At 30.8% G+C, this 25,440-nt stretch overlaps 1 protein-coding gene across 1 annotated transcript; it reads left to right on the top strand.

Moving 5' to 3' along the window:
* Window positions 1–1,924: 1,924 nt before the first annotated feature.
* On the top strand, window positions 1,925–25,031 carry LOC111614973 (bax inhibitor 1-like). Its single transcript, XM_023356345.1, has 6 exons — window positions 1,925–2,080; window positions 2,162–2,231; window positions 16,618–16,726; window positions 20,267–20,390; window positions 23,250–23,396; window positions 24,919–25,031. The coding sequence occupies exons 2-6, from the start codon at window positions 2,185–2,187 to the stop codon at window positions 25,014–25,016; spliced, it is 525 nt and encodes a 174-aa protein (XP_023212113.1). The 5' UTR covers window positions 1,925–2,080; window positions 2,162–2,184; the 3' UTR covers window positions 25,017–25,031.
* The last annotated feature ends 409 nt before the right edge of the window (window positions 25,032–25,440 follow it).

Here is a 25,440-nt window from a genome sequence, read left to right on the forward strand (position 1 = left end):
TAATATAATGTACTATTTATAAATAAAAGTAATAATACACGTAGTAATGGATTAAATTTCGCCGACATAATTTACCCTCAAGCAGACAAAACTAATCGCTTATTTTATATAACTTTCAAAGTTTTATTTAATTTAAGTAAGGATCAATTTTGTTAGTAGAGCTTTAATCTTTCCAATATAAGTTGACAGTTGTCAAACCAGACTTTTCTAAAACTTCGACCTACGGGCACTAAGGGATCCTCTTCTAGCAAGCCCATTATAGGTTCGGCCAGGTCCACAATGGGGTAGCCGAGTGGTGAGGAACGGGGCCCGACATATCCGGATGGATCACCCCGCGAAAAATTCTTGGGGATTTTTTAACCCGCCTGCATTCGATTCTGAGTTCCCCCAGAGCGGTAGACTGCTATCTTGACAGCTTGGCCGTCCGTGAAATCAGACTAAACCATTTTTTAACCAGTTGTAGAGAGAGACTGCTTTATTAGTTGTAAATAGCGAATTGTTTATTGCAGCTCTGGGCCATTAAATATCTCTCCTGTATGAATGGTTTAAAAATGGTTTAGTCTGGTTCGACGTCTGTTAACTTATATTGGAATCACTATATATAGAAAACTACATAGAGATACAGTAAGTAGAGCGTCGATTATCCGAAAGTCAATCATCCGAAAACGTCAATTATCCGAAAGAATTCCAGTCGGCAAATTTAAATTTTCGCCAGTGTTGTGGCGATGCTATCTTTGGCTATGTCTTGGGCTACTCAAATATTTTACGTTTTTGATACTAAATTAACTTCTGAAGTATAATTTTTTATTGTTTTTATATTTTTCAATATATTTATTTTGTTCGTACAAAATAAAAAATAATTTTTAACGATACAATAGTCTTCGTTAGGCTTAACATCGACGAAAATTCAACGCGAAGCGACACGCAACGGAGAAAAATGTCAAGAGGGGATAAATTAATATATTTTTTCGTACACAATCGGTTATCCGAAACATCGATCTTCCGAACAATCACAGTCCTAATTGATTCGGATAATCGATGCTCTACTGTATATGCTTTGAAAGAAGACTTCTTTTCATATACTGTATATTATAGATATGCGTAAGCCCGATATGAACGTTGCATCTTTCATCAGCCAGGACAATTTTTAAGATTCAACACGAACTCGAACTCAAACCTTTGCGAACCGGATGGTCGAAGCGTTTAAGCATCATATATCGGGCCCGTTCCTCACTATCCGGGCAATCGTGGGCCTAGTCAAGCCCACGATTGGCCTGGAAAAACGTCTTTATTACTGCTCACGGGACGAAAAGAATAATCCTGTATATAAAGGAAACTATGCCCTCGAATCCCGAGCCACAGATTAGCAATCGTCAAAAAGATGATTCAGAATATTTGATTAAAAAAATTAAACAAACTTATTCAATGAAAAATATTAAGCTTTCATTTTATTATCAAGCTTGTATTTTTAAGAAATTTCAAATTCGAAATCGAATTATTTCAATTTTAAAATTTAAAATAATTTACTATAAACGCCGTTATTGACTCATAAAATTATTTCTGAATAATAATTATAAAATATATTAATGTTTATTTTTTTCTAACGATCATAGAGAAATTTAATGATATATTATCTGATTTTCGTCAGATGTTTATGAAATCGTAAAGTTATTTAGATACATTTAGAAAAAAAAACGCTGACGTAAACCAATTAAATTTTTTTTCTCTTTATTACCAATCAAAAACTTTTGATAATTTTAAATAAAAAAATAATATTTAAAAATTAAATCGAACATTTATTTCATGTTTAAAATATTTTAAAGATAAACGATTAAAATATAATTTAAACTGAACAACAAATAAACTTCACACACGAAAACATTCGATATCAATTTATATATAATAAAAAATTATTGGTCAATCGAACAACCTGATTTCATCATTAACCAATCGGATATTTTGTAAATTACAAATCAATCGACGTAGATTTATTTTCGTCTGTACTGTACTTTCGTATTATAGTTTCTCGTCGTCGATAAAGGCGTATAAACCGATTTAATTTTTATTAATTTTTTGCTACGTGAGTTCGAATTTAATTAATATTTATTAAAATTTTCGATTCGGTAACGATCGATAAAACTTTGTTTTAATATTATTTTAGTGTGGAAACGGAAGGAGGACAAGATGGCCACTACCCTAGACGGATTTGTTCGCTTATTTAACAACAAAATGTAAGTCAAATTCCGATATATTAAGGTGTAACGGCGAGAATTACGCGTAATTAATTAATTAAAAGTTAAAAATGACGTCGTACGAACGTCTAGAACGTTCTATTTACAAATATCGTGACGTTATCGATGGAATTGCAACTGCGACATCACCCTGTCGGCCATTTGTGGGAAATGTTTTCCTCTTTAGTATCGGTTTTATTCCATTTCTATTAAGTAAACCGAACGTTGTCTGCGTAAATGCGGTTTCTAAATGTAATTGGAAGCGATTTAATTTATAAACGAGTCGTTTAATAATACTTTTTTTAACTGATGTGAAAGTATGTCATCGTGTTAATACGTACTTATTTGGACATTAAACAGTGTAGAGTTATAAAAATTAGTTTTATGAAGATGTTATAACGATACTTAACTAGTTTATTTGATGAAATGATGGCTAATTTGTTCATTGCGCGTGTTTTTTTTATATGTTTGATAATAAATTGATAGTAAAAAATTCCTGAAATTTGTTTTTTTTTTATTTCATAAAAATAGTATTTGTGAACTGCTGCAATTTCAGGTTTATGTACTTTGTTTATTAGTTTGAGGCGGGTTTTCGACCTCTTTGGACCTACGGCGTATTTAATCGTTTGAAGATTGTGGCATGTTTTTTTATTTTATTAAATAATAGATTTGCCGATGGGTCGATCGTGAAGCTCTTATATTTTGGTACAAATGTTTTGGATGGTCCCTCAAATAAATATTGCAAAGGGTCACACGTAGACTTTGGTTCGTTTTGATGTTTTTTTCTTTATTCCTGTGGGATTGATCTAAGGAGGGGAGACCCATCAGTGGTCAAGTGGTTCCATTCCCTGAACACTGGGAGCTTGGTTGTAGCTTCATGCCTCACTGGGACGGGCTGGCCACGTGGGGTTTTCTGGGTATTCTCCATGTCTGTAACACCTTAATAGGGGCCAGTTATCCTTAAAAAGATTTGGAAGGCATTCCCCTTAAGCAGATCGCCCAAGTGTTGTGTTGCTTTAACTTAACTAAACAAACTAAGGTGAGGGAAGGACAACCTTTTTCTGCGAGGGTCGTGTTTTGAGCTTGAATTGACAAGGCACACAGGAGGAGGAAAAAATGTGAACTGCACGCAGCAGGAAAAAAAAGTTGTGGATAAATTGCAATTATTTATTCATGCATGATTATAAATTAATGTAAGTATACTTAATTTGACTTCTGGAACTAATGCAAATGTAATATATCCGGAATATTTGGTTGGATATTAGTCACTGCTAGTTTTGGTTTGAGTCTGTTAGCCACTTTCTTGTTGTACTTCTTACTAAATTTGTTACAGAAAAAACTGTGTACATAAGTTGTAAAAAATGATGATAAAATTTTTGTGGCATACTTCCTTAAATATTATGGAAATTTATATATTTATTAATATTTTGTGTGATGTGGACTGCAAAAATATTAATGCAGGCTGTGGGTTGTGCACCCCTGGTCTTTAGTTGTGATATGGTTCCAACTGCCTTATTTCAAAGCTGAATTTGTACCAGTACGTCTTTTCTATGATAGGTTTTTGGTATAAACTTCTGAAATGTTGTTGCTGATGTACAAAAAATGTTATTTTTTACAAATTTTTAAATTTGTAGCTCTTGGGTTTTTTTGTCTCTCAGCACACTTGGAAGGACTTCACTGTAAACTAGTTGGAAACAACTGGTTCAAGATAATACATTTTTATGCAGGGCTATGCAGAGGGTGATGTGATCCTGGGCAAAATGCATACTTAGGCAAGGTAGAAAATTGAGGAATTATATTAAAATAAAGGAAGTAAATGAAAAAGGAAAGAATATTAAATTGATGTGTGCCCAAAGCTTTTTTAGAGATCCCAGTAGAAATATTTTTGAACATAAAATAATTTTATAGGCCAATAGGAATTGATGATAAAATAATTTATAGTGAAGTGTCAGAATCAGGCCCCAGTCTGAATTTTTATCTGGATTTTCAAATATACATTTTAAGTAGCATTTTAAGTGATGTAAACTTCAAATACAGTGGAACCTCGGTATACGTCTGCTTTAGAATACGTCCAATTCGGAATACGTCCTGTTTGGACAAAACAAATTTTGCTCCGTATACGACTTTTGTTCGGTATACGACTTAATTATATGCGCCATCTATGAACAAGTAGCACTATTGGTGTACTACACTAGACTAGACGTTCACAGTGCTACAGTTTATAACTTTTTAAAATTTCTTCTGATTTTAAATTGTTTAATTTTATTATTTTTATTAATCATGAATTGCAAAAGGGCAACAGAAAAATAAAAAAATGTCTAGAATCTTAACAGGACTGAAAAAAGTGATTGTTGAGAAATATGAAGGTGGCACGCGTGTTCGAGATTTAACGAGATTTAACTGTTGCATTCAGTATTCCGAGAATGACGATATCGACAATCGTGAAAAATAAAGACATTGCTGTATTAAATTTGCTAACGTTGCGAAAGGGGTTAAATCAATTTCTAAACAGAGATCGAAGAATTAGATCATGTCGAGAAATTGCTTCTGCTTTAGATAACTGAAAAACAGTGTGCCGGCGACAGCGTATCGGAAGAAATTATTTGCGAGAAAGTTAAAAGGATACATGCTGATCTCATGAAAAATCAAGCAGAAACTAGCGAGGAAAGCCAGGTGTTTAAAGCCAGCAATTTTTTTTACATGAGAACGGATTAATCATTTTTACATTACTTCTTATGGAAAAGGTTGGTTTGGTATACGTCCTATTCGGTATAAGTCCAAACACCAGGAACGGATTAAGGTCGTATACCAAGGTTCCACTGTATACTGTAAATCAATTTTAGATGTTCTAAGTTTAAGTTGGTATTTCACAAGGAATATAGGAATATTTATAAAGATTCAAAATATAATTTATAGAATATATTTTTATTTATATTTAAACAGAAAAAATACATCAAGGTGTGCTTATATTTTATTTTAATGTATATTTTCAAAATCATTTTTGCTTCATTCTCTCATTAGATAGTATTTTCTAATAGCAATTTTTTTTTCTGCCTGTCTTTAAAAATAGTTATTTAGGTGAGTCTTGCTATATTGAGGAACGTCGAGTTCTAATTCAAAATACATTACAACAACTTCTATTAGCCATTTTAAGCCAAAGAATATACGAAACTATTATAGAAAAATTATGCATAATTTTATTATTTAAGTATAATTAATTTCCATTTAAATCACCTATCCTTAATTTTTATTTAAAAAAAAAATTTTATGGTTTTTAAAATGCCTTGAAAAAATATTGAAAGCAAATGTAATGTTATAATTGTATTTGTTTTAATTTTTCATAAAAAATATTTTATGAACTTTAAGTCAGCTAGCTGAACTGTTAATTTATATAATCAGTCTTTAACTGAAACGATTTTTGTATTATTACTTATGATTTTCTGATTAAAGCACCAAAAAAAAAAAACCAACTAAAATCAAAAAATTATATATAAATTTTTTTATTGAAGTATTAAGTGTTAAATTCTAATCTTCAGAATAGTTCAATTAATTTCCTTCTAACAAATTTTAATTATAATAAGAATTATTAAAATGTAATAGAATATTGCCTATATTATTTTATCTTGCATGGTAAATTTAAAATTAAAATAGATAAAAATTAATATTTATGATGAAATATGAAATGTTGGCACTTTTTTTTATTTGTGAGTTAGAGAGAAAAACAGTTTTGCAGAATACTATTCTTAATTATGTAGAATTTATCAAATTTAAAATAAATCTAATAAAGAAAATATAAAATTAAGGTGTAAATGAAGAATTTTAATAATTTGTAAAAGAAATAAATTTTTTGCTTTTGCTTTTATACATTAGCAAGATAGATCCAAATGTAATTTGTTAACTTGTTATTTATTATCAAAATTTGAGAATTATATACAAAGTTAACAAATAAATAAAAATATATATACTGAGAAGATTCTGAAGAATTATAAGAAAAATTTATATTTAAATTCATAAATTATTCATGTATACAGCATGAAAATAATTTTGAAATCTTTTCCATCACTTAATGAATTTATCATATTACAGTAGTGTTGTTTATCCGAATCAATTGGGAACTGGAGTTGTTCAGATAACTTATTTTTTGGATAACTGATTATGTATGAAAAAATATATTAACCTATCCCTATCCCATGTTGAAACTTTTCTCCATTGCATGTTGCTTTGTGTTGAATTTTCATCGATGTTAAGACTAACGTAAGTTTTTTAAAATAATAATCGTGGCTATTGTATAGTTAAAAATTATTTCTTTATTTGTACAAACAAAATAAATATATTGAAAAATATAAAAAATTATATTTTGGAAGTTAATCTAGTATCAGAAACATTCAATTCAGCATGAGACAGTCCGACTGGAATTCTTTCGGTTAATCGATGTTTCAGTTGATCGGCTTTCAGATAAACAACACTCTGCTGTATTCAGTTTATTTGGGTTTTTGTTTATTTTAACTTATTATTATTTGAATACACATTCATGTATACTAATGTTTTATTTTTTAATTGTATTATGGCTTATTTGAATTACATTTAAAAGAAATAGGGATAGACAAATTTTACATTTAGTGACAACACTATCATATAATTAAAATGTTCCTTATGTATGTGGCAAGTATGATTTGAAAGAAAACATTTTTCAGATCATGCTATGTAGTATGTCACTTTCATAACTTCTTGGCATTATATGAACATTTATTTACCATTTTTCAATGAAAAATTTATAATATAAAGGATACTGTAAAATGATTTTTGCAATTTAATAAATTTTTCAGAAGGTGGCAATACTTTCCAGCAAATACATATTAATTAAAACAAACAAAGTGAAATGAAATTAAAGTTTTCATAATGTTAATTAGCTGATAGGAGAAAAAATTCCAATAATTGTAAAAACATATTTGTAATGCATATTTCAGTAATTTATATGCCCATAGGAAATAGTAAAAATTTCAAGAGATTGAAGTAAGGTAAACCAGATACTATATATAATGCAACTTGAAAATAATAAATTAATTTTTTTGACATTTTTCCAAGAGCTGAAAATGGTGATAGTATGATAATTTTGAACAAAGTTGATTTACTCTCATGATGATAAATTTTACTATACAGATATGTTACAGAAAACAACTGCATTTGTTCTAATTAGATGCAATAAAGTATTTAATGTCACCTTTTGGGAAAAAACGATGTATAGTACAGTACTATTACTGTACATTAGAACTTAAATGCTTAAATCTGCTTTGAAAAATATTTTCTAAATCATCTTAAATGATCTCTTTTCGTGATCATAAAATTAGATTTTTACAGTCCTTCAGATATCAATAATAAAATGATTTAATGGTATATGCGTATACTAGGTAAGTAATATAAAAGTTAAGACATATTATAAACACACATTCTGTCATGTAATTTTCAGAAATTGTATTGAAATACCTAGCTTGAAATCAAATATTGGTATATTTTATATTAATAATTGATACAGTTTAGATATTATGATATTAAAATCTTTTTATATTTACACATTTACATGTTTACTGAGAAGTAGCATTAATTACTGCAAAAACTAGATGTACTACTATAGTTAACTTTAAAAAACTCCCAAATCCTGGATACTTATTTCCTCTAGACCAGTGTTTCTCAATGGGGGCGATATCGCCCCCATGTGGGCGTTTTCCCACGTTGAGGGGGCGATTAGTAACAATTTATATTTTGGGGGGCGAAAAACAATTTTCTGAGTGATATAGTAAAACATTATATTAAGATTAATTAGTTATTTTATTCGTTATATCGTACAATAATTAAACAAATAACATTATACTAGTCACTAGTCTATTCAATGCAGTACGAATTTGGCGTTAGCCCTGGCCCTCGGCATCGGAATTTTGAAATGAAGGGGACGATACTACGTAACTGTTTTATTGAAGGGGGGCGATACTACGTTGAAGGGGGCGACGATTCGTTAGAGGTTGAGAAACACTGCTCTAGACGGTAATTTCTCCACATTCAGAAATGAACAAAGCTGCAAATCGCAAAGCTACACCAAATCTGTTTTCATTCATTATGAATATGGAGAAATTACATCTGAATCCAATAACAAAAACAAGTTATTGGATTGGGTGTTTTTATGTCAAAATGTTGGTTTTTATAGTTGATTTGTAGTGAATAGCATGTTATAATAAAAATCCAACAGTGAGTTGCTCTTAACTTTCCTGGAAACATTTAAAATTTTGTAGTGCCATCTGTTACATTTTGTTAATTAAAAATATAACAAGTAACATGTCAATGACATTTTTGGACAAGACTTTGTATTGAAACTCAGGGCTCGACTGCACACTGTTTTTCTAAGGAAAAGAGAAACAAGCACACTCCAATGAAGAAAACTTGACACCAGTGGGTTGCGTTGTCACGGGCCTGTTCTTGGCTATGGTAAGTGGGATCACTTCGATGCTCACAACAGGTCTCATTCTCCAATCATCTTTGGTATTGCTGGTTTTGAGCACAATCGTTCAAACTTCACCGGCCTTGGCCTTGACCATGACCATGAGGTTGTTCACAAGGCATTTTCAGTGAAATTAACCTAACCAATGTCGAAATTTCTCTCCGTTGCATGTCACTCCGGGTTGAATCTTTGTTGATACCTAAGGAAAATTTCCTGTTTTTGAAACAAATAATCATGGCTATTGTATCATCCAAAATTAATTTTATATTTTGCACAAACAAAATAAACATATTAATAAATGTAAAAACAAAAAAAATTATATTTTGAAAGAAAGTTAGTTTTAATATAAAAAAAATTATAATGACTAGCACCATCTAGTTTCAAAAATGTTCCGATGCTGAAACAAGATATCTCTGGTCAATCGGTCAAGGTCAGCACGTTGCAACCAGAGATATGTCTGAATAACACTGGACAGTAAATAGGTTTTTCCAAAGATTCGTTTGTCAAAATTCAATATTGGAATATTTGCATTTTGAACTTCCCAATGGGCAACGCATGTGCAAATCTCACACTAGTGCCTGTTCGTATTTGTAAAAGAGGGTGAGAGAGCTGTCAGTCGTTTAGCTGACTGACTTAGCTCGTTTAGATAGGAAACAAAAAGAAGGTTTGAAGGTAAGGTGATAAGCAGCAAGAGGAAGTTAGATAGATAGGAGAGAGGAAGTGACCATGGGTTTCATGGGTGCATGCAATGCCTCAACATACTAAATAAAACAAAATATGGTTATATGATACAATAATAGCACAGAAATTTATATAAACTAAATGGCACGACAATATATACAGTATACAGGGTTAAGATTTATAATTTATATAAACCTTAACCCTGTATACTGTATATATGCCTGTTTGTAGAGTGTCACTATTTTGTATTTTATTTTGACTCGATTCTCTGTTTCCCGAGTACCTACAAGTCTGGTCTGTTTTTTTATGTGCGCATGATTTGGGCACCTAATATTCTGTGCCAAATTGCAACTCCCAACATGTACTCCTTCATCCCTCTAAGACAGCGATAGGTTGTTTAGGGGTACAGAAAAAAGTTAGTTATTATGGCAGAAAAAATAATATATTATATATCACAAATTAATAGTATTCAAAAATTATTAGGTAAAAAATGTTCCTTGCAACAATCACAAACTTTAATGTATAAACATTTCAAAATGCAAAAATAGAAATAAAAACTTGTGCTGCCAATTGTACAATGCAGCAGATCAATAAATGTTGTGCAGTCGGTCAATGGTAGTGGGGATACCATTATGTGTGATTAGTGATTATGCTACAGACTTTTGCTGGTGGGGTATGTTACTGTTGTTGTTATTATCTCTCAACAATATCCTCATGTGTTGTTTGAAAAAAGTATTCTTTTGTTTATAAAAAGTATTTTTTATTGTTAGCAAGGAAAAGGACATAGCAAGTTTCTCCAGATTCTCTGTACAAGTCGTAATTTTTTTCATTATTTATTCAGTATTTTTATTAATTTTTTATTGACAAGACTATGTCTTGTTTATAAAATCGTACTGCCTTCTGCGTTACCAGCTTAGAGGTATGAAGGAGTAGGCCTATGTCAAAAGTTGCAATTTGGCACAAAGTATTTGGTGCCCAAATCATGTGCACAAAAAAAAACCAGACTTGTAGGTACTCAGGGATCGAGAACCGAGTCAAAATAAAATTCAAAATGGTGACACTTTCTACAAACAGGCAGTGAGAGATTTGAGCATGCATTGCTCATTGGGAAGTTGGAAATGCCACGGGGGTATGCTAATGAAAAAAGATTGGGAACTGCTGCTCAAGTTATGGAGCTGTTGATAGGCACCACGATTTTATAAACAAGACAGTCTTGTCAAAAAGCTTTTTATTATAAAGTAGCAAAAAGCTTAATTTTGAGGGTAGGGATGGATTTTATAAAAAATTGTATCTGTGTCCTTGTGCCACCAACTCCAACCAACCAAGAACTTGTAAATGCTTGTAACTAGTAAAAATATCAAGTCTGACCCTGCTCAAGATATGACACACTACTCCCCTTTATCTCCCCACCCCATTGACTTTGAACCACCAAAATTTAATAGCATAAATTCCCTAATAAACAAATCTCCTTGCAAAATTTCAGAAATTTTTGACAAAAAGCACAGGAGTTATTAAGCTTCAGAGAGGGTGAAAAATTGTGCTCCTCACATACAAACATTCATACATACAGGAAAAAACCTCAAGTTTTTTGCATTTTTTAATGTTTCAAGTCCTGAGTTCAAAAAGAAAAATCTTGGAGAGTTTTTTTACTGATTTACAATAATTTCCTTCTGTTATATATAACAGAGCCAGAAAAGTCAAAATGTGTTGAATAGAAATAACTAGCATAGTCAATATGGTCCTATTCATCCAAAAAATTTTTGAAATTCTTTGAACTGATGGTATTGTGATATTAATGGTCAAGTACTAAAACTTGATGGTAGAATGAATTAACAACTACAATAAAAACAGCTGTATAACTATAATACTGCAAGTAGTAGTACTACTGTATCTGAGTCTAAACTTGATAAGGTTCCTTCACGAAGATGGAAGGAAAATCATTGCTTAAGACTTTAAAAAAATTTTAATTAGTCATAATTGCATAAATTATTCCTATACACAAACTTTTTACATTATGAAAAATGTTGACTAGTTTTTATTTCAGCACCAGGACCCACATTTCAAATTATTATGCTACTGAATATGCATAGAAAACAAACTGATAATTTTTTATATTTTGTGAAATTTTTAAATTTCATTTAGATTATGAGAAATGAATTTTGCCACTTTTATGTTTAGAAGAAAGAAAAAAGTATAAAAAAGTTATGGTACAAATACCAGTAATAGATGATGATAATTAAGCAATTCATAAGTAATTATTTATCTCTTTAATTATAGTTATTTCTAGAATTTTCTGTAAATATATAATACAAGGAAATTTTTGAAAAATACCTGAAATACAAGGAAAATATAAATATAGATATAAGGAAACTTTAAAACCTGAACAATAATTTTCAAATTTCAGGTTTTAAAATTTTATTCAAAACTGAAATGATCTTGTATAAATATCAGCATATATATGAACATATTTTTTGCATATCAAATAACTACAAAAACTATGAGTTGGTGAATGATATGGAATAGTGCCAATCAGTTAGAAATGTCCTTGATAGAAGAAAATGATAAGAACATTATTAACTACATTTATCAAAATTTATGCTAGAAAAGTTTTATAGCGAGATAATAATATAACTTGAAGGACAGGAAAAATATTTCAAGCTGTACATCAACCAATGCTGAATATTATCAGGCTAGAAACTGCTATAATAATAATAATTTATAAGACAATTTGGCACTAGAGTTAGGCGTTAGGCACCATCTCTTGATAAATTTTAATAATTATAATTTTAACCTGTTAGTCCTAAGAAAGATTTAATTTCTCATTTGTTTACTGATCTGGAGGAATTCTAGAATACATTTGGTTTTATCCAGATTGGGTTTTATACCGTCCTTCGACATTTCATGCCCTAGGAATTTTATCTTGTGTTGAAACGACATTTTCAGGGTTTTAACTTTATACCTGTGCTAGCTAAATGCTTAAAGATTTGTTCTAAGTGTTCGAGGTGACTAGGAAAGTCAGGACTGAATGTCAAGACATCATCCATGTAAACTAGACATGTTTTGCTTTTGAGTCCATGTAATATGAAGTCCATTTTGTTCTTTCAAATACTGCACATGATGTTTTAAGCCCATAGGGATCCCATTCCATTGATAGTGTCAATTGGTTAGAGAAGGCAGTCTTCTCCTTATCACCCACACCTAATTGCCAAAACCCTGAGACTGTATCCATGGTGAAGTGTTTCACCTCTCCCATCAAGCTAAGTGGTTCCTGCACTAGAGGTAGTGGATATGGATCTATCTTTGTGATTTTGTTTAATTTACAGTAATCTATTACGGATCTTAGTCCCCGTCTTTCTTGTTTATTAGCAATGCAGGTGAATTCCAAGGGAAAGTTGAATGTTCTAACAACCCATCAACTATCTCATTATTGCCTCTGCGCATAAGGAATTCTATATGAAGGGGAGTAAATGGGTGCTGCATCACTTATATTAATTTCATGTTGCACTAGGTCACAATAACCTAAATCATAATCATTAAGAGCAAAGACATGCCTATACTTATATAATAGGGTGGAAAATGCCTCCTTTCACTTCTTCCTATCCCTGTCCAATCAAAAAGTTGCATGTTTGACCTAGTTATAATCTATTTCTCTTTCTGCTGACCTTTCTGTTTGCTTGTATATTCCTTTCGGTGGTAAGCGGTTCATTACCCATGTGGCTTGCAGACCTAGCTAAGTTGAGGAAGGGTATCTTAGTTTGCGTGGGGTATTGTCAATTTTCCATTCTGGAAGTATAGGTGAAATCACTTTTCTAGGATCATCTCTCCCCCAATTATATTGTCACATGGATATAATTGGGATCCACGAGACAACATACAAATGGAATTGTAAGCCTCTGATCTGGAAAGTAGGACTTAAGATACCATAGGTTTGTATGTGATGTCCCTTAGCACTTCTTATCTGTCTCCTTCTGATAATCTATCTCTACCGTTTCTTGTAATTGCTCAGCAAATGCCTTAGATAAAAGGGACACCTTTGCTCTAGTGTCTGTTTGTATGGTGGCCGGAATCCCTTTTATATAACATGAAAAGGTTGCTTCACTATGCATGGGCATATACTTGACCCTTTTGCTGGATGAATCTCTTCAATTTCCAGGACGATATGATTGATTTTGCTGTAGATAGGGTTCCTGAATTGTGCTTGGCTTTCCCTTAATTTTCAGGAAAGGGAGAGTGTAACCTCGTCTAGATTTATAATGGGATTGTTGCCTTCAACACTTCTAACATTGCCTCGCCATCTATCTCTAATTTCAGGTTCTTGTCATCTAAATTGGACCCAGGTTTTATCTGTTTGTTGATCATTTCTAACGTTTTCCCTTATGCGAGAGTTATTTCTCGGCTGGGTCAGACGATCGTTTCTGTTTGTTGGCTGCCATGGAAGGAAGTGCTGATTTTGGTTGACTGGACCAGTCGGTTTATTCATTAGACGATCAGGAGAGCTCAGCCAATGTTCGCTTTGTCGGAAATTCGGATTTTGTTTATTATCCCGTCTAATTCGCTCATTATTCTGACCTCCTCCTCAATTCTGGGGTAGCTCATTATTCTGACCTCCTCCTCGATTCTTGTTATGCTGTCCATTCATGTCTTAAGGTCTTCTATTGTGTCTTCTAATTTTGCCCAATTATCCTGTGGTTCCTCCGACTGCTCGGAGACATCCTTAACCATCCTCATAATCCTGTGAGAATGGGCGGTAAGATTTTTGATCATTTCTTTATTGATCGCCACCTGTAAAGCCTCATCAAATGTCGTATGCTCCCTAGACATCACCCTCTGTCGTATCTTAATGTCAAGCTTGTTTTTAAAAATTGGACTTTCAGTCGCTCATCTTGAACCCTCTGAATTATAGCTGCCTTTGCATCATCTGCTCCTACTTGCTTTATCTTTATTTCTGTAGCCCATGACTGCAACCAGATGGCATACGTTTGTACGTCCTCTCCTCTCACTGTATGCACGCATAAAACCTATTTACTTTACTTTAAAAGAATACAGTACACGTTCAAATCTCTCCATCATTATTTTCTTGAAAGTATCAAAATCTTCCACATCCTTTATTTTCTATCTTTATGCACGAATTCTCTGATTATTCCCGTAAGCTTGAGCTTTGCCATGGCCAACATCTGGGCCTTTAGACCAAATCGCTATCTTGGTAATATCTGCAAGTGACTTGAAAAAATCCATGACCCGAGGACCTGCTGGGTCGCCCGTAAACACTGGCAATAATGGGATCATTCCGCCAAGGTAATTGGGTTTCCTGCCAAAGTTGTATGAGGGGGAGTTCACCTTTTGTCATATCTGTTCTGTTTATTCTAATTCTACCTTAAAATTAACACGATGAGTGTCATAGTACCGTTGATTTGATCCTATCAAATACCCACTCCTGAAAAACCAACTTTGAGAACTGAGGTGTAGAGTGGTGAGCTCCCGAATTTCACTTTAGCGGCAACGGGATAATGAATTCTGTTCACGGCGTCAATGGATGGTGTGAATTTCTGCGAGTGAAAGGATTAGTGAGGTCATTGAGAAGGTGTCGGCAATACACAAATGATAACACTCAGTTAAACATAAGCGTAATATATTTAATATAGCATGAGCATACAAAAAGGAACACAATTAAACGATACATTCAATAGATGCATAACAAGACTATCATGTTATGGTAATCCGACATTAACAGAAGTGAAATAAATCAAAGACAAGTCTGTCCAAGAGGGATCACCATTTATTTTGCATTTCAGACTACACATACACATTAATGGCGACAGGCCTTCCTTTTTAGGCTTCATGCCGCCAAAACGTAAAAAAAGTCCTTTAAAAAACACAAACATCCAATTAAAAGTAAAAAGAATCGGTGACACACAGACGTCTTACTGCTCATCCATCTGGCCAATGGGTGGTTCTGCTTTATATCTACTAGAAAAGGCACTGGAAGATGTAGATTTTGAAGCTGCCCCTTGGCGACGGTACATTTAAAAATTTTTTTTTGTTGAATTTTTCCATCTGAAATGCAAAATAAATGGTGATCCCTCTTGGACAGACTTGTCTTTGATTTATTTAATAATAATCCAGCCATCGGACAAAAAAATTCAACAACAAAAAAAAAAAATTAACAGGAATCTCGTTTGAAGTAAGCAGGTTGAGTAATTCTTACGGCTAATTAGTTTTGTTAACGCAGGTCTAATTTACAATTTAACTTTAACCAAGAGAGAGAGTTTACATAACCTTCAAGTAAATACCTCTATGCTTCTTTGGTAAGGCGATGCAGTCCTAAATGATTCCACAGTAGGGGAATAGAGGTCTGTAGTGGTGTTGTTGTACAGGAGGTTTCTTTCAGACGACTGCCCCGGTGTTCAGATGCGGTCCCTTTTATGTGTGTCCCACGTGAGAATGGTCTGGGAAATTTTGTTTTAATGTGTTCTAAGTTGATTTGGGTCTGGGTTTTTGCTGATACGGGCTGTCAAGAATCAGACATTTCAACAAATTAGTGACACCTTCTATCCGGCATTGTTACTTATCTTATATAAATTTAAAATAATAGATTTTACAAAGTACAGTACTTGAAAAATACAAATTAAAAAATTCCTATTTCAATATGTTAAAATAATAAAAATAACTTACCTTTTTGCAAATATAAGTTTGTTATTTAAGAAATTTCATCTTATGTCACAGAATAATATAAAAATAAGTAATTTTAAATCCAAAAGTAATTTTAATTAGAAAGTATGGTTTGTAGAGTTTTATATTTTTCTAATTGCAAAAGTTTGTCACAAAAAATTTTATTTAATTTCTATAAAAAGAAAGTTTCAAAAGAACATTTATTCTGCATTTTTTGTTAGATCTATGCATATCTATTGTGATGATACTATATATAGTATTATATATTATATAATTATAATTATATAATTACTTTATATATATATAAAGTAATTATATAATTATAATTATATAATATATAATACTATATATAGTATCATCACAATAGATATGCATAGATCTAACAAAAAATGCAGAATAAATGTTCTTTTGAAACTTTCTTTTTATAGAAATTAAATAAAATTTTTTGTGACAAACTTTTGCAATTAGAAAAATATAAAACTCTACAAACCATNAACCTTTTTAACAATTAATTAAAAATTTTTTTATACTTTTTAATTTATATAGAGAAGCTCCAGTTCAACGCCATTTGAAAAACGTATACAGTTGTTTGGCAATATCTACATTAGCAGCTGCTGCAGGAGGATATGTTCACGTTTTCACTGATATTTTGCGGGTAAATAACTTTTTTAAACTTTGTTTAATTCGTATGTATAGACCAGTTTGTTGACTGATTTGCCATAAGTAAAGTGAAACATTTTACTTTAATTTTTAACTTAATAATTAACAACTAAAAGACTAATAATAATGTTACAAATGTCAGCTCAGCTGATACAAGTGCTATGTGCTATGCCAGACTAAAGTCAATGCATATCAAACAAGCATAACAAGCTTCTATATTGTTGGTATGTGTGACCATGTCTAGAAATTTCCTAACAGTATGATATGTCCAATATTGTAGCTTTCTGTAGTGTCATGTATGTGGTGTTGTTATGGTTTTACATTTCTTGATCTTTGTGTAGTGTATTTGGTAAGACACCAATGGAAGAGAGGACAATAAGCACCCTATCCATCTTACATGGCTTATTTTTTGGGAGAGTTGAGTGTACTTGTTAGCTTTTTTCAGTATGTATTTTTTGTCATGAGGTTTGTTTGGAATGGTGATTCCTATTATATAAGTGATGATATTCAATTTGTCAATGATATTAGTTGTTGTTGTTGTTGTTGTTGTTAAAAAATATACAGTCGACCCTATAAGACGGTAGATACGTTCCGGTTTTTATGAAATTGTTTTAGGATGACCTTGCCAATCACAGCCCGACACGTGTGAAGTTTATAGACTATGGCTGTTTGAAAGGTTTTCTTCCATAAAATTAATCGATTCCTAGACTAATTCGACTCAACATTTCCAAAACACGTATATTTTTTTGGGAATAATCCGTATAAACTATTCTATAAACAAAAAATTGTAGGATTACTTACCGAGTGTGCACCGTTCGACATCACCATTGCTTAAGTTGTTTTCGTTGCGGAGCAGCGCACCAAATGGCGGGCGCGATTTCTGATAAGTTATTTTTCTGCGAAAACTTCGTTGAACTTTGGAGACATCATTAATATAAATAATTTTTATGGCCGTTGAATAAGAAATGTTTCTTTCACAATAAATGTATAAAATTAGTGCTGTATTAGGCTTACGGTATCTAATTTACATACTGTACATATGATAGTAAACTCAACTTACTTGCCTAAACTCTCCGTAGCGTGACGCCGGACGGCGGAAAGTATATATATATAATTATAATAAAGTTACAATAAATTAATATATAATTATATAAACAGTAGACTCCCCTATAACGCGGTTTCCTATAACGGAGATTCCTATAATGTGGCGAAAAAATTGCGACAATATTCATATAAAGACGCTAAAAGGGACGCGTAAAACGCGGTAAAATGTCATCGCCAACTCGTCATCGCGGACGAGCAGCTGAACTACTTTCTGCCATTCAGCGCCACGCTACAGAGAGTTTAGGCGGGTAAATTGAGTTTACTATCGTCTGTACAGTATTATATATAAATTAGGTACATGTGTATAATTTTATTTAGAAGTCACATTTTATAATGATGACATTTGTAGGTTTGCATCTTGATAAGTGAGTAAATCTCACAAATATAAGTTACGCATGGTGTTGCTGAGCCATGCAATCTTCCATAAAAAGTTTTACAAAACTTAGGGTAAGTCGCCTTAGGATTATTTTAACTTCAATTTTATTGAAAACGTTTGGTAAGTGCATTTCTCTCTTGTTCATAAGCCTTGGTATGAACAAGGGAGAAATGGAATTGCTTGAAATCCCTGAGGACACATCATAACTTCCCTTTGTTAGAGTTTATTGCAAAAATAACTAAAATGCAAATTCAGATATTAAGTACACTCAAGTGAGGCAAATAAGAGCCTACAGTAAAATGTTATTTTACCTAGTCATGTTATAAGAGCCTACAGTCATTTTAAAAATTTACAAGAAAATTTCTTGTAAATTTTTAAAATGAAATTATCATCCTGGCTATTTAATAGTTTTTACTAATTTTATTAATATTAATTTAATTACTTAATTGTATTTGTTAATTTGGTTATTGGGAAACATGAAAGAGTTAAATATTTTAACTTAAATCTTATTTTTTCTTTAGTTAAATTAGTTAAAGTATTGACCTTTTTAGCAGAGAGGGAACAAAAGAGGCACGACCTTGTCAATTGGACCCATATGGGGTCAGGTAATACCACTTGTAAAGTGTTGACTTGTAAAAAGAGGGAAAACAAAGGAAGTGCTGACTTTGTCAATTAGACCCACCTGTGATCAGACGATAGACCATTTGCCATATGGTAAATAACTAAATGTAAACAAGCAGCGGACGTTACTGTAAGATTGATTCTTGTAGGATAACAGTGGACCTAGGTTAAAGCTGTTCGAGCAAGAAAGATTTGTGATTGGTCGGAAGTCCCCGTCCAAAAAACCCTTAAATTGCGGGGTGAGAGGGGAGAGAAGGGCAAGAGATTGGTACATGGTAGTCTCAGGCAATTGGTGTACCCGCTGAGCGTAGGGAGAGTGTTCTCCTCTGGTAAGCATCTCAGGGACGGGTTAGTATGGAGACTGGACGGACTGTGCAGTTGAGCCAACTCCACAAGCTGACTGAGGCCTCTCCAAAGTTTTAATAGAGAAACTACTTTTACCAAAAGATTACAATGTCTCATCTGCTGAATTCCATTCTTTAGCATTTAGTTGGGCTGCAATTTTCAAATTGCAGATCTATACATTTTCACTGTTGTTTGTCTGCCCATGTCTTCTGACCTTCATTAATCTTGAGAATGAAGTTAGATAGATGAAAATTGAGACAAGATATGGAAAGCTTAGGGATTGGAGGCCCTGATTAACTCTATAAAAACTTCTGGTCTGGACTGGAAGTCGTGATTTTTAAGCTAAAATGTGATAAAAAATTGCAGTCCAGCATTGTGACAATGTCACAATGCTGGGCTGCAATTGAATGCAAAGTAAAAAAAAATTATCTTAGTCACAATAAGATGATTTTTTTTAGTTGTCATCATATGTTTTTGATCAATTCAAAAAATTTAATATTTATCTGTAATAGTACAAATACATAAATACATTTTGAACCTAATATATATATTATTATTTATATATATATTTAACCTAATTAACCTATTTAACCTAATATATGCATTAGATTAAATATATATATATAATAGGTAAAATTGTGTGCACGAAGTGAAATTTTTAGTTGGAATAAGGATGTATAAATCAATCATTATAACATAATATTTAGATTTAATTAATTCTAAATACACATTAAGATTCTTTATAAAATGAAGCTGAACATGTTGAGATAGATTTAAGATTATTTTTAGTTGCTTTTTAGCATTTTGAGTTTAACTACTGAACGTTGTTCTTTTATTTATTAATATATTGCCATATTATTACTTATAAATTGGTCTTACAAAATTTTTAATTAAATTAAAATATTTAATTGTTATTTAATTAACAATTTACTTAAATATTGTTAATTGTAAAATCAAATATTCATTACATGATAAATTATAGTAATGTAATTAATGTTTGTAGTATTAAACTAAATATCTTTCATTAAAATACATTAAAAAAATAATAATAAGCAAGAAAATAGTTTTAAAAGTTTGTTTATCCAATAGGGCAATTTCTTGACATCATTAGTAGCCTTAGGGCTAATGGTTGCTCTTGACATTATTCCATATGATGGAGGAAAGAACAATTCCCTGAGGCTTGGTTTATTAACTGCCTTCAGTTTTGCAACAGGTAAGGACTTTGGAATTTCTTTATTAAAAACTCAGACGATTAGAATAATAATAAAATAATACCATAATTTTTTTCTATTCTTATTCTATCACTTCTTTTTATTTAAATTACTTTGTATCATCCTCAAATCTTGCAACTCAAATTTCATCCACTTGTAATCAAAATAAAAGGTATGTCTTCAAAGTTTCAGACTAAGTCCAATGACTATCTATTTTAATGTTTTATGGGGTGGATCCACCACAACCATTTTCCCACTCAATGAATCTAACCAAATGTAAAGTATAGTGCATGTGTGTGAAATTAATCACAGAAATCCCTTTATAAACATGGCAGAAATTTTAATTAATTTGACTTTACCAGCTTCTATACTTAACATAGATACTATATTTGATTAATGCAATTTTGATATATGCGGTAGCATTGAGAGATAAATTAACTGCATTAATCAAGGAACACTTGTAAATTTACCAATTTTTCTTTCTTCAACTAATAAATAGAGTAATTTTGTTTCAGTAATTTTATTATTTTTAGTTATCATTTTATAAAGGAATGCTATGGTTGAATAGAGATAATACCTAGACTCTTTGCTTGTTATTATGGTTAAGTAGATATGCCAGATTCATCACTTTTATCTTGGAGGAGACAAGAAAATGAACTTGTCAAAGACTTTGTTAAATAAGTTTATAAACTATATAATCAGATGAATAATTTTTTAACGTTATGTGAGTTTAAATAATTTTTGCAATTCTTTTCACCATAACTTTTTGCAGAAAATAGTATATTGAATTTACTGATTTGTAATTTTAGTAATATAGTATAGTCTTAAATTAAAGCAATAATTTAATACGAAACAATATTATTTTTATATATACAATGGAATGTTGTTTTTATAACAACTTGAGGGGACCATCAAAATTGTTGTGTTTATAATGAAATATGTATAGAAATTTATCATCAAGCAAGTTAAATATCTAAATACAGTAGAACCCCTCTAATCCCTCACCTTTGGGACTGGGGGTATGGGTCAGAACACAGAAAAGGTCGGATTATCAGAAAAAAGTAAAATAAACAATCTTCCCCTTTGTCCAGTCTTTGTAGCACTGCTAATTTTTCATTTAATGAAAGAGTAACGTGTTTATGTTTCATTCCTGACATGTTGAAAACACACACAAATTGTGTGTACATGTACAAAACTGTACATGTACACACAATGTAAAACATATACTGTAACGAACACAGAAAAACGCCACGGACAGTGAGTCACCAATGAGTCGGGACAAGTTTCTCGACTCTGACCACGGTTGGATTAACCAGAGTGATGGACTAGCTGAGGGCGGACTAGAGGGGTTCGACTGTATTAAGACCATGTATGCAATGATGATGTTGTATATGTTAATTATACAGATGTCACTGAAGGACATCCATTGTGAAACATCTTACCTTTGTATCTTAAGTGAAGAATAAGGTAGACAAATAACAAAATTAAAATAAACAAATGTCATAAATGTGATGTTAGGATGGTCAACTTGTGGCTCTTATTGGGGTTAGTACACCTGCAATTTGTATGTGATTGCTTCTGAGTTGTTTACCAATTGGATGATAATGGCAAAGAAAAGGGAAAGAAGTTGTAACAAAATTTATTACAGTAAAGTGAAAAATACATAAATTGCATTACCTTGGAACTAACAGAAAAGGTGTATTTATAACTGAAAAGTTTGTTATAAATATGTTTGTACAACTGAAAAAATTTTGTCATGGATTCCTATGGAGATTGGGTTGTGGAAAATCTAAAATTTTGTTCTGAAAAGTTCATTATTACGAGGTTTATTATAATGAGATTCCACTATAAATTTATTTTTATTTTTTACACTTCTTTTATAACAAAAAAATTTTTCATAATTATTTTATTTATTTTGTATATTTTCTCTTTTCTTTTTGTTAGTTTTAATTAATGTGCTGTACTGATAATTTCTGTTAAATATATACACAATTCTACAAAAAGTAAAATTCAATGCCTTTATTTGCAAAATGGATTGGATGTTAATTGTATTTTGCAAATTACATATGCCTAAACTGTGCAATGCAGAACATGGAATCTCAGAGATGTCAGCCAATCTCATAATGTCATCAATATTTTCATGCGACTTACAATTAATATGCCTCAATCCTAGGAACTTGGAGTGTGAACATGGTATTATCATTGGTTGTCACATTTAGTGATCTGTCTGCCTATTTCTGCTAAAACAAATGTTGCCAGATCAACAGTGGGGTTTGTAATTACCAAATGGAGGGTAGAGAAAGAAGTGTCATCTGGTTCTTGATTTGTCTGCCATGCAACTATTAGACCAAATGAGACAAATGACCATGGCTAGGAACATGTAGAGAGTATAAAGGAGACTAAAACTAGTGCCCGTATCAATACTACATGACGAAAACTGCATGATCTTGGATGCCTTGGCTGTCTGCCACTTAAAAATCATCCATCATGAAATCAAATGCATCACATCATTTGAGGTGATGCATTTGGCTTGACCATCCAATGAAAATATCCTGTACTTTTGTGAGGATAATTTATATGGTAAATTGAGATATTTATATACCAATATACAAAATTGTCTTAACTGTATACCTTATCTAAAGATAATATGCATTTTTAACATAAACTCCAAAAAAATGATATCTATTAATTAAAATTTTTGTGGTTTGATAAAGAATTTTTGAATTTAATTAATTAATGATGATAATTTTACATCATTTATCCCTGTCTTATTCTTTAATTTTAAATCAGTTTACTTAGACTGTAATATGAAATGTTAAAATAATTGGATTCAAACATTTAAAAAATTTATTTTGTTTTAGGCTTAGGTCTTGGTCCACTTCTTGATGTTGCCATTGTTGTGAATCCTGCAATAATCCCAACAGCATTTTTAACAACTTGTTTGATATTTGTATGTTTCACTCTTTGTGCATTGTACAGTGATCAGTACAAATGGATTGGCTTAGGTGGTAAGTAATACTATAGTTGATTCAACTTCTATTAATATATATATATATCTTTTATTTAAATTATATTCNTTGCATTTGTGTTGTCTTTCATTCCATGAAGGTGATTTTTTAATTTTAAAAGTGATTTTATAAGAAATTGTGTTTATAAATTTAGAAGTAATCATAAAATATTACACCTAATCTTTTAAATATTTTAAATTAAATCAGTTATAAAATTCAATCTTGTAATATGAGATAAATTAGCCTTTGAAATTTACTACACTATTTTTTATTTTCAACTTATTTTGTTTGTGACTTCAATACAGATAATTACTAAATTTACCTTGAAATTAGGAACATCAAGTGACTTTATTGTGCAAAATTGCAACTTGCAACTAACCTTCAATAAAAATTTGTATCATTTATCACTTATCAGCCAAATGTAAACATAAATACATATTTTTGATTATAGTTTAAAAAAATGTTTATTATGGCAAAAAATCTATAGAATACAACTTTTTCATATCTAAAGTTCATCTGAAAAAATTTACTAATAAAGAAAATGTTTTTCTCCTAAATTTTAAGTTCTCTATATTTCTGGCAATGTAATTTTTCCATATAAAGTTCTGATTTTTAATTTTTAAATAAGTTATTCAAGTTAATGTAAAAGAAACAGGATTTTGATGTTTTTTAAAAATATATTATTATTGAAATGTACTGCATTTATAATTTTATTTTGAGTGTTTAACAAAATAAATGACAAGAAACTTCAAAAATTTTAAAGTTAAATCAGCAAGTTTGATGCCTTCTGGATGTAATTTTGGTGTATCTTGAAAATTTCTATTTAGAAAAAAAGAAAAAATTTATTTTGTTAAAAGTATTACTATTAATCTATTGGTTTGTATTTATTATACAATATTAATACAGTTGTATTATTATTACACAATAACATTGTAATTGAATTTTACATTTTATTTATTTTTGGATGGAATCAAAAGTGTGGTTTGTTTGTTCATTTATTTATATATATTGATTCTGAAATTCAATTAAGGTATTATTTATTTTCTTTCAATTTCAGATATATACTTTTAGATTTTATTAATGAAATTGCTGACTTTTGTTAATCTTTAAGAAGTTTAATTTTAATGTATTGTAAAATGAAGGTTAAGCTTCCTTAACAGATACCATACATACACACTAGTGATGTTCAGTTTGAGTTCTATTTATATAAATTTTCAATTGAAATTATACTAATATAAGTATAAATTGTTGATAATTTTTCATTTCTCTTGCAAATTAAAATGAAAGGCTATGAAGTAATTTATGTTAATTTGTTTGAAAAAATTCATGTTAATATACCTCCCATATAAAAAAAAAAAATATAAATGTCTTGAAGATGATTTCCTGTGAAAGTTTCATTTTCGTAATAATATTTTGTATAACTGTTATGTAAACTGAGCATCACCTGTATTAATAAAATTATATTATTACTTTTATGTATTTATATATTTCAATATTTTAAAAGAAAACTAAATAAATTTAGGTACACTTATGTCTGGATTACTTTTGACATTGCTTCTTGGATTTGCTACTATTTTCACTGGCTCCAGATTCCTGTTTCAGGTAACATATTTTCTGTAGAAAATATTTTCCTCTTATTTAAATTCAGTATACATAAATGAAAATGATAAAATTAAATTCTTTTACACCACACTAATTTTATTATTTATATAGTAGCCTCTCATTATATTGCACTTGTTGGGAGATAAAGAAAAAGCACAATGTATCCAGCAGCGAAATATAACCAAATACAGTAGAGCATTGATTATCCAAAACAATTTGTGACTGTGGGGTGGTTTGGATAACTGATCATGTATGAAAAAATATATTAATCTATCCCATGTTAAAATTTTTCTGTTGTGTGTCGCTTTGCATTGAATTTTTGTCGATGTTAAGCCTAACAAAAATTTTTAAAAAATAATAATCGTGGCTATTGTATCATTAAAAATTATATTTGTCTGTATGACAATCATAAATCATCGTTTTATCTCAATGAAGTTTTGTT

This window comes from Centruroides sculpturatus, unplaced genomic scaffold, assembly GCF_000671375.1.
Source record: "Centruroides sculpturatus isolate CEXI.00-Female unplaced genomic scaffold, Cexi_2.0 scaffold2320, whole genome shotgun sequence".
Lineage (NCBI taxonomy): Eukaryota > Metazoa > Arthropoda > Arachnida > Scorpiones > Buthidae > Centruroides > Centruroides sculpturatus.